General features: G+C 46.7%; 1 protein-coding gene across 1 annotated transcript; it reads left to right on the forward strand.

Annotated features, from left to right (window-relative positions):
- Positions 1 to 849: 849 nt before the first annotated feature.
- Positions 850 to 10,161, forward strand: LOC144936062 (glutaredoxin domain-containing cysteine-rich protein 1-like). The gene is made up of 5 exons (XM_078862875.1): positions 850 to 939; positions 2,370 to 2,690; positions 5,103 to 5,531; positions 6,838 to 6,903; positions 9,972 to 10,161. Exons 1-5 carry the CDS (start codon positions 850 to 852, stop codon positions 10,149 to 10,151), a joined length of 1,086 nt encoding a protein of 361 aa, XP_078719001.1. The 3' UTR covers positions 10,152 to 10,161.
- The last annotated feature ends 1,105 nt before the right edge of the window (positions 10,162 to 11,266 follow it).

Below are 11,266 nucleotides of genomic sequence, written 5' to 3' on the forward strand. Positions count from 1 at the left end.
CGTATTAAGTGCAGAATCAAATTTAGCGTGAGTGATGAGGTCATTGGTGACTTGCCTGTATTCAAACCCAGGATATAAGCAAATGTCATTTGAGTGTTCTGATCTTTGAGTCACCCGGCGACCTGTGAAATAGCATGTTGTAAACAGGTATTTAGCTCAGCCAATGAAAATGCTACTGCATTTGTGTTGTAGATCAGAATCACCACAAATCAATCCGAATTAAAGTGAAAGAAACAATCTTTATCATAAAGGTGGCGCCCTTTCAAAATGCGTCATGACTGAGCGAGAATTCAACGTGAGCAAATTTATCCCAAACAAAAAAGTAATTTATTACAACGCGGGTCTAAAGGCCACACAGTTTATTGCCCTGGCGGTTGGAGCAATAATGCAATCACTGCACCTTGCACTTGCCACCTCGATGTGCGCGATCTATATATAGAGATCCAGGAAACATTTGTTTTAAATGCACGTGGGGGGGGGCGACGCTGCTTTTACACGAGTGGCTGGTATCTTTAGTGGAGGGTGGTGGTGGTGGGGTAAAATAAGCTTGCATGCATATGTAATAAGTGGGGGCGGCTAGTTACGTGTGTGTGCGCGTGTCGTCGATAGAAATGCCCTTCCCTGTCGTGCTGACACGCACATGCATTATTGACACGGGCACCGCGCGTCTCAGGTATCCCTCCCCCCCTCCCCGCTCCTACATAGAGTTGGCGTAACCGAAGCCAACGGGGTCTTTTGACAAAAGAACGACCTATCGTCGGCATTAAAGTCCACGGTCTGCGGCAAACGATTCCACCTCCTTCGTAGTTTGCCCAATTGCCTGCCTTTTGCCTCTCTCCGCGTGCGGCCATGGGCGAGAAGCCGGCACCGGTGGGACAGGCAACCGGCCGCGTGAGATTTCGCGTCTCCTCATCCCACAGCGGGCGAGTGCTCCAACAGGTGAGGCTGTCCGTGTGGATGTGTTTTGTGTGATTGTGAAAAAAAAGATAAATGTTAAAGTTCTTTGTCAATCCATGATGCTTCGATGAAAGGCTCTCCCCGTGGGCTGGGCGAGCATGGGTGTTGCGTGAACATACTTCACCGCGCTGGTCAGTGTGGGTTTAGCGGTGAATGGTGGGAAGAAAGTCCCAGAACTTGTTCTGACATCACGTGCTGCTGATGTTCGCCGTGGCCTGGAATCGAACTCAGGTCGCTGGGTTCATATCAGATTTCGATAACCACTGCTTTCCTCCATATACACATTATACATTCTAGTACAGATCCATTGAGCGCTTAGCTAAATTAGAACATTATTATGAAAGAGTCAAAATGTTAACATTTTGTAAGGAAGTCAAAAATGTATGCGACTGTTCATATGTAACTAAAGACATCCAGGTCAATATTGCTTAAAAGGTGAACATTATTCAGAACAGGTAATCCATATATATTTCAACAGCTTGGTTTTTGAAGTTAATTCCACATCTAGTACTGAATACGTGTAGACATACGGTGTCGTTGCATATATGCGTAATAAGAGTACAATTTAAAACACGCACACACATAAATTACCGTGACTGAAGCTTTGTGTGTGTGTGTGTGCACAGACGCTCCTGAATGTGTGCTCACAGAGAACAAACCACATTGCCCTGCATGGGCTACAGCCACACACAGACACACACCGCGATTCATTTAAAAACAGCAAGGACCCCAATGCGTGTGAAATTGCCGCATTAAGGGCACCGCGGGTCTGTCCTCCCGTCAATGGTCTCGGCAAGGCGGGGAGAGCAGTGGTTTGGTGTAGGTTGTCTCGTTTTTAATTAACGGTCGACAGTTTCCACCGTTGCATCGACGGCGGAGTTTCCCTGTGTTGAGGCTGCGTGAACAACTCAGCACTTGCCACAAATGAACCACGCCATCTCGGCAAGGAGCATAAACCATCACAAGCACTCCGGTCATCCTCGCAGCGGCTTATGGCTGAGCCGTCGAACAAAGACGATGGTCACCGCATCGCGCGCTTACAGATGCGCTTCTGTGGCCGTCTGGAACGCTCTTCCTTCCGATATTAGGAAACCACTGGAGCTATGCGCCTTTAAATCTAGATCGAAGGCTCAATTCTTTAGAACTGCTCTTCGTGTTTAGTTTGTTGTCCTTCCCCGCACCTCCGATTAGCATAGTTGGCTACGTATGGTACGAAAGAAGTTCAAAATACATGCGTAAACCACGGGTTAAAATCCATCGGTGGCTTCTGAATAGTGCCAATAAACCCCTACTTTCACTTTCTGCATTTTTTTATTTGATAAACTTGTGACCTCTGGGTGATTAGTTTGGGGGGAGGAGGAGGAGGGGGGGTGGAAGTTAACAGACCACTTGTGAAACCGATGTATGGTCAGGTGTACGAGGAAAGAAATGGCAAGTTGGAGCATCACGACGCCGCTGCCAGAGATATTGAAGAGAGCGGAGCACCAAAGACATCCCCAGAGCCGGTGCCAGGCGGGTACCAGGACTGCCTCCCCAACAACGAACAGCATCAGCAGCAGCATCAGCAGGAGCCCGGCGACGAGGCAGACCTCATCCTGAGCAGCTTGGCTCGGAGCACGCCGTGCTTTCGTCGCTCCGACATCCTGAGCAAGAACGGCACCGTGCGGGGCGTGCGGCACAAGGTGTCGGCGGCTCAGGCGCACTTCGGCGGCTTGGCGGACACGCGGCCCTCTGTAAGCGAGACGCACAGCAGCAGCAGTAGCAGCAGTAGTAACAGCAGCAGTAGCAGCAGCGCAGCAGCGCAGCAGCAGTAGCAGCAGCAGCAGTAGCAGCGCAGCAGTAGAAGCAGGGCAGCAGCAGAAGCAGCAGCAGTACAGCAGCACAGAAGCAGCAGCAGTACAGCAGCACAGAAGCAGCAGCAGAACAGAAGCAGCAGCAGTACAGCAGCACAGAAGCAGCAGCAGTACAGCAGCACAGAAGCAGCAGCAGTACAGCAGCACAGAAGCAGCAGCAGAACACAAGCAGCAGCAGCACAGAAGCAGCAGCAGTACAGCAGCACAGAAGCAGCAGCAGAACACAAGCAGCAGCAGCACAGAAGCAGCAGCAGTACAGCAGCACAGAAGCAGCAGCAGTACAGCAGCACAGAAGCAGCAGCAGAACACAAGCAGCAGCAGCACAGAAGCAACAGCAGTACAGCAGCACAGAAGCAGCAGCAGTACAGCAGCACAGAAGCAGCAGCAGAACACAAGCAGCAGCAGCACAGAAGCAGCAGCAGTACAGCAGCACAGAAGCAGCAGCAGTACAGCAGCACAGAAGCAGCAGCAGTACAGCAGCACAGAAGCAGCAGCATAACACAAGCAGCAGCAGCACAGAAGCAGCAGCACAGAAGCAGCAGCAGCACAGAAGCAGCAGCAGCACAGAAGCAGCAGCAGCACAGAAGCAGCAGCAGAAGCACAGAAGCAGCAGCAGCACAGTAGCAGCACACGGCGTGTGGGGCGCGGACGAGGGAATTGCGTCGAGCACAGGGGGGTGATGCCAAAAGGAATATCAATGGTCATAGTTTATGATCATTGATTGATTGATGATGATCATTGATTTGTTCATGATGATGACTTTGATGGTCATAGATTGATGATGATCATTGATTGATGATGATGACGATGATCATCATTGATTGATGACGACGATGATGATTATCATTGATTTATTGATGATGATGATGATGATGATGACGATGATGATCATTGATTGATGATGACGACGATGATGAATCATTGATTGATGAGTTTGATGATCATTGATTGATTATGATGATCATTGATTGATTGATGATGATCATTGATTGACGACGATGATGATGACGACCATTGATTGATTGATGATGATGATCAGGGCTTACATTGTCCAACGCTGAACTCGGGAAAATATTTCAGTACGTGGCATACACCACATCCGATGTACCCCTCGTCATCGCTGGGGATATGGTCACGCACAACCTCCCTGCCTTGAACAGTGAGGTTGAGTGAAATGTATATTATAGTTTCGTGCAATCATAATCGGAAGTGGTGGTTTTTATTAGAAGTTTGTAAATATATTCAATCGTGACTGATACGCGGAAATTAGATTGGCCCCAACATCAAACATAGCAGGTCCCTTCTGGAGACAAACTGTGGACGTCTTTCCTGAATGTAGTAATATCTAATTGATGTTTTTACAATTGAAACTTTCACTTCATTGTACTATAGCAGATATTCATATTTTATATTGTAATTGATTCTCCAGTCGAAGTCACTGAATAACTTTGCCAAAAGGTGTGGGTCACCTTGCCTCGGTCACCTTCTCACGCCAACGTTGTTATTTGCTCCATGTAACGTTAGTGCATTTTATTACTCGCTTTGGTACAGCCCTACTTTGGGAAGTGTAGTATATGCAGTTGCGCATTGAGCAACGCCTCTTGAATCTGTTTTTCCCTATTGTAGATGTCACAGTGAAGAGAAATGTGATCATCATCAATATACACCTCTTACATTTTAAGCCACGTGTTGCCAACACGTCATGCACATGGAAAATTTTAATGCGGGTAAAATAACTACGGGTCACTTGCGCCGATCCTGCAAGGTAACCATCTACTCAGCATGAGTAGAAAGATGGTCGTGGCGGTGATGGCTTGGCGAGGCTTTCATCCAGGAAGCAGATCGATCGTGGCTGACGCTGATGATGATTATCGTCAAGAGCAGCCTGCTACTCTTACCATGCAGCACACCTGGCTCGCAGTCTGGCTTGCGGAATTTAAATGCACGGATAACATATCCTTATTGAGGGACTGTGGTGTGTTATCTTCACAAAATCGAACTTTTTTCATGCAGTCGTTTATTATTGATTTACGTCTTTCTATTTCGTGACTCGCTTACTACTTTCTCTATTTTGCACTCGCTATCGTTGTTTGCATCGTTTGCTGTTGTGACTTGCTCACACGCTCATACTACACTATATGAAAGCTTCATAGCTCATCGGATTCCTCCAAACAGATTATTACATAAGGTGGATTTCAGAGGCTGCTGCTGCCGCTGCCGCTGACGACGCCGATGATCGAATCTGTCCGATCCTCGTTGCGCGCGCATCTCCTCCGCCCGCCCGTCCCGCAGGCACCTCGCCCGCTGGAGATCGGCAAGCTCGTGGTCTACACGACGAGCGTGCGCGTGGTGCGCTCCACGTTCGAGCGCTGCGAGCACGCGCGCCGCATCCTGCACACCCACCACGTGCACTTCGAGGACCGCGACGTGGCGCTGCACGCCGAGTACGTGCGCGACCTCCGCACGCGCCACCCTTGCCCCCCTTCGCCGACCGACCACCGCCAGCGCCCCAACGGTGCGAGCGTCAGGCACGAACAGCGCAGGAGGTCCGGCGACGAGGCGCAGCCGGACGGCGCGTCGGGGTGGCGCTGTCCGCCGGAGCCGGAGGACGTGTGCCGGACCGAGCTGATGCAGTTGGCGCCGCCGTCCCGGGAACCTCCGCAAGCACACGGCACCCCCCTTGAGTTGCCGGCGATATTCATCAACGGTGACTACTTCGGGGTAAGGACGTGTTCAGCGTCTGTGCATTTCTTCATCACGTTTTTTGTCGGCCAGGTGCAAAAGGGTTAATGGTTCTCCGATGGGGGGTTTTTTTTTGGGGGGGGGGGAAGTTTTGAGTTGTTCTGAGTGTTTGTTCGGTCCAATGTCCGACGTTTCACTCAATGGGCTGGGGCGCATCCGTCCCCGTGGCGAACTGCGCGCGGGACAAGCTACAACTGAGAGCCGGTAGCAGCGCAGTTGTGAAAACCTACGGGGCTGAACGATTAATTATTCGCCACATTAGCAAGGTGGAACAAGGAGGTCTGAGTTGCACTCACTGTGGTTGACTGCTCCCACAGGTTCAATGACATTTGTAGGGCAGGCGAGCAGCAGGATGGGGGAATTAAGTGGCATCAATCAGCATACTGAGCTTGAATTCATTCGGAGTGATATAATTTGGTTGCTAGAGTTTGTTTTTATGAAGCCAAAGTTGACCATTCCGGTGATAAAACGTGATTTAGTACTTCTAAACACACTAATAGCATCCAAACACCAACATTTGTTTGGCAACTTACCAAATCATTTCAGTTAGGGCTTTTAAAAATCAAACATCCAGTAAATGTCATTATTTTTAGGCGCAGAGCTTTGTGAGTCTACTTCCGCATAAAGGTATCCTCATACTGTAGTGGTAATGGGTTGGTTTATGACCATACTTCACCCTGCTGGTCAGTGCAGGTTGTTGAAAGCTAGAGGCCCATGACTGGTTCAAACATCACTCGTTACCGATGTTAGGCCATGGCCAGGAAGCTAGTTCAGTTCACCAGATTTCGGGTGCATGTGCTAACGACTGCTCCATTGTCACACATCAGCAGACTCTTCAGAGGATAACGTTTAAATATCTGGAAAGTAATAAATGAAATTTGACCGTGAAATATATATGAAGCCGCCTTTGGCCGCAGGTCATATTTAATAAGACACATTATGCCTCTGCATCACAACAAAACAGAACCCATTACTAGCTGACATACACAATTCATATGGGAATGCATGCTGTACATACAATATTTGACATGGATTGTATTGCCTCTTCACAGACATGAAGAGTCGTCGGTAGTGCTCGCGGATTTCTTGCCTGTGCCCGTGCATCGTGTAACGCATGTCTCGTGCAATGCCGTGTCGACGATAAGCGAATACAATGATACAAAATATACCAAACATTTGATCAACCATGTGCACTCGTAATCTCTATGACCCAAATTTGCAGTTTCAAAGACGGGGAGGCCTGCGTGTCTGAGAAGCGCACTGTCTTTTGTACACCTCCACACAGGGCGCCGACAGACTTATGTCTATGAATGAATCAGGAGAGCTTCGGGCATTCTTAAGGCAATTTAAGGTAACGATTACAGCCATGCTCAATTCAATTCGTTATCGCCTCTCGCCTGTGCTTTACGTGTCAGAGTAGTATGCTGCTTTTTATTTACGCTCGTGGAATGCCTCTATTTTTGTTCACCCTACCATGATTCATTTGTAGTGACGACGAATCAAATGAGGTGTATTTCTATGGGACCATCTTTTGCCGGTATCAAAAATGATGATGATGATGAAAAAGAAGACTAGGTTTTTTTACCAGTTATGGCAATGAAACATTAAGTGTTAAGATATTCAAACACCAAACAGGCATCAAGTCTGCATTGACCACGCATACACATCGCAAAACATGCAGACATACTCTGAGTATGCATTAAGCACACATGCTGGTGTGGTTAATGCAGACTTTATGCCTTGCAAAAGGTATCTCTTTGGTTGTTTGAACATCTTATCACTGCGATTTTTTAATTTACTTTTTTACTCTGATGCATGTACGGAAAAGATCAATTATTACGGTCCAGATATGGAAGAAGATTTTAAATTAATGATCACATTTTACAGCACACATACCAAAAATGTTTTTGTTCCAGGGTAAAGCGTATGTGATACAAAACTGTATGATAGCGATGGGTCATGATCCTAACGCGATCTGTTTACAAATACGGATCGCTATCAGATGTTTGGTATAATCATCAAACGTGTTGGCATGGTTTTAAGGTTTCAGTTTGTGGTGCAGACATTGTGGAAATGTGTTTTGTGTTTGCATTGCAGTGTCATTTCAAAGCTCGATTGCACTATGAATTTAATGTGCAAAACTGTATTTGTTGTGGTTCCTGGGGTATTGTTTAGACTTTATCATACTATTCAAATCATCTATGCCTCAGGTTTCCTGGCTGACTGCTGGCTGGGCTCCTCACCACCCCAACAATAGCTCTGTTCTTCTTGGTTCTTTCGGTAAAGTCACGTAGAAGGGAAATAATAAAATAATAAAAATAAAACATAATAAAATAATTCTCACGACGTTTCGGCCACAACGTGAGAATTATTTTATTATGTTTTATTTTTATTATTTTATTATTTCCCTTCTACATGACTTTACCGAAAGAACCAAGAAGATGAATCCCTGCAGTCACGAAAGCTTTAAATCGAAAAATAGCTCTGTTGTTAGTGGCTGGCTGGCCTCCTCACCACCCCAACAATAGCTGTTGTTAACGATTGCTTCGGGGGCGTTGCCACCTTAACTAGCTGGGTAACTGGCTACACGAGATTTTTCTGTGTAACAAATACACATTCAGTTGAAACGGCGGAAGAAGTTCGCAAGGCATTAAATAGAAAGCGACACCAAAGACGTGGGTGTAATGAATACAGGAGACTGACATGGTTCATTTAATATTGCTCTCTTAAATATGTGCTCCCATTGATGTAATTATTTTCGTCAATCTGCTGCCGGATGAAGGCCTCCCCATACCGTGTTGGTTATGGGAATTGTTTGACCATACTTCACCACACTGGTCAGAGTGGGTTCGTGAAAGAGGCACGACCACCGATTCAGATATGAATCGCCACCAATGTTAGCCGGTGGGCTCCACTCCAAGTCACCGGGTTCAGCACCGTGGTTGAACTGCTTCGCAGTGGCCGCTCCACCCTAGGCTGCAGACACCATGCAGTCATATCGTTTATTTATTATCATATATTGTATACATGGCAGTTATACCAGCAACTGAGTCAGGCGACATTTTAATGACTAATTTGGTTCATTTATAAATAGTAGTGCAAGATGAAATCTAAGTTAGCTGAGGGCACGATAATAAAACTGAAGACACACTTGTTTATTGTCCTTTCTACAAGGATCTTGAGTGTCTGGATTTTATTACCACAGTTCCACGGTGGAGAGATGTTAACTTCCTCGTCTGGTATTCAGAAGGTCGTGGCTTCGATCCCGACACCGCCGCTTGTATATATGGAGTTTGCATGTTCTCTGCGTGGTCGCGTGTTTTTTTTTCTCCGGGTCCTCCGGTTTTCCCCTCCACATTTAAAATCAACGTGAGTTTAGAATATATTTGGCTGCTGTCAATTTACACATGATGAGCCACTTCGTTGAGCTATCATTTGTGGCCGGGTCGCATCTGAGAAAGAGCTAAAGAGCTCAATGGATCTTACCTGGTAAAGCATTTCATAGTTTAAAGAATAACTCGTATGCGTCCCTGGTTCTCTGCCTTCGTCTTGTTTCACCGCAACTCTGTGTGTCCTGTTCAGTTGCTACAATTTCAATTTCCTGCCAATAACTCTGCTTTCTAACATCCAAAGCCTCTTGGCATTTCGCCCAATCCAACTCGTCGGCCACATTCTTCCACGCGTCCGCTCCATTTGTTGCTGCACGATCCTGCTGCACCGTACCTCGTTTCTTTTTTCCCTTTCGCCATCCCTTCTCCTCCACAACTATAGACGTGTTCCACATTTCCATCCAGATTGATCTGAAAAAAAAATCTAAAAAATCTGGGCAGTGCGTGAAACTTCGGATGATCCTAAAATGTGATGTCACCGTGGCATAACTTCTGCGCAGTTCTCACAATAAATACCAATTACATCGTTTTCATGATTTAAGAACGTATACAAATTCGTAAATTAAAATGATTGCTTCACTGATGAATCTCTATGTATTTTTAAAAAATGCAATTCATGATTTTTATTTTAAAAATTTAACTTAGTGAATTAACAATAAACGTAATCAAACGCGTCAAATTCCAATCCGATAATACGAGAGTGGGCCGAGAATGCAATATCCAAAGTGTAAATTCAAACTTCATCCCAAAACATACCTGTCAACCCATACGGTTTACCCCGTATTCTTCAGGTCCATACGGCATACAGCCGTTTCAATTCAGGCAAAAAAAAGTCTTATTTGTTTGTGTTTCTCCCTTGTGATGGGGCTTTGTAGGATGAACGTTGAGATTTTGACCAATAAAGTCTGAATTAGTTTGCCATAACGTAGGCACTGATAAGGGGTTGACAGCTTTGCCAATAATCCACAACACTCCCTCTCATCCGTGTCCATCGATGGTCTCTCTGACCCCCCCCCGCCCCTCCCCACAGAGGAACACGGTCGCACGCAAGTGCGCGCACTGCGGCGGCTACCGCTTCGTGCCGTGCTTGGCTTGCCGCGGCAGCAAAGTGTCACAAGTGCGGACAAACTTCGGGGAGCGTCCCAGGGCGTTGCGCTGCACGTCCTGTAACGAGAACGGCCTACAGCGCTGCACGGAGTGCACCGAGTGAAGCACCACCCCCCCCCCCAGCCCCCCACGCGAGAGAGACCGCTGTAGACAAGGGGCACTTCGTCGCGCCAAGGGAATGGGATTTGGGTGCAATCTATCCAATTTGTGTGGCCCGATGTCTGGGTCCTTTCGGCAGCGTGGGCCCACGGTGGCACTTTGCACCACCTGTACACTCCATTTGTTATTGTGACTGCACATCGTGGCGGAATATTCCAAGTTGTGTCGGCTGACGGCCACACATCCACCACCATAACACACGGGGTGTTTGAGAGGAATCATTGCTGGTGGCTTAAAATATGCGATAGCTTAGGCGACATACAGTATTATTAATTGACAAGGTTAGCGTGTGTCTAGTGGAGTTCATTGCCAGGAGCGCTGTCAACACTTGCATTCGTAAGAGTCATTTCGGCCCAGTCTGGCAGTGGTTAGTACCTACAGAGACCATTAACTATCAAAAGCAGCAATGCATATCCATGGCCAGCTGTTTGATTTCATTTTAACAGCCGTCTTACAACCCTTTACAAATTCTACACAGCCGTTTTCGCCAATTTATTTGCGAAGTGTATGCAACGATGCAGGTGGCTAACTTTACATTTGCTTATATTGCCCACGGCCTACAATGTGTGCGATGTGAAACCTCATGGCAAATCGAATGACTGCAATCCAATTGGAATTATGGTAATGTTACCGCCACTCAATTCTCCTTTTAGCCATATATGTTCAACTTAATAAAAAAACCTGCAATGCTGTCACGCTCAGAGACGAGATGCCGAAGCCAAGCGTTACATTCTTGCATTTAAATCCCAGCAATCCCAGTTTGTTGCACGTGGGAGGATAGTCATTTACAGTATTCATCATCGGCCACGATCAATCCATTGCTGGATGAAGGCGTCCCAAGCCATCGCCGTTTCTCACGATCATGCTTTGAGTATTAATACGTCAGTGGATCGACTCAAGTGACCAGCCGTTACTTTAATCGTATTGAAATTTAAAATTCAATCAATTGTTGCGTAACATGAAATGAGAGTTGTATTATGCTGATTACATTTCCCTTTAATATTGCATCTTCAATGTAATAAGATTCAACAGGTGTAGTCTATTACACACCTGTGTACA

The sequence above is a fragment of the Lampetra fluviatilis genome, chromosome 15 (genome assembly GCF_964198595.1).
Source record: "Lampetra fluviatilis chromosome 15, kcLamFluv1.1, whole genome shotgun sequence".
NCBI classification, from domain to species: Eukaryota; Metazoa; Chordata; class Hyperoartia; order Petromyzontiformes; family Petromyzontidae; genus Lampetra; species Lampetra fluviatilis.

Excerpts from the sequence above, each read along its gene's own strand:
- LOC144936062 (XM_078862875.1), top strand. The coding sequence starts at position 850 with ATGGGCGAGAAGCCGGCACCGGTGGGACAGGCAACCGGCCGCGTGAGA. Across the intron at positions 940-2,369 it reads GCGGGCGAGTGCTCCAACAG|GTGTACGAGGAAAGAAATGG; the intron begins GTGAGGCTGTCC and ends ATGTATGGTCAG. Across the intron at positions 6,904-9,971 it reads CATTCTTAAGGCAATTTAAG|AGGAACACGGTCGCACGCAA; the intron begins GTAACGATTACA and ends CCCTCCCCACAG.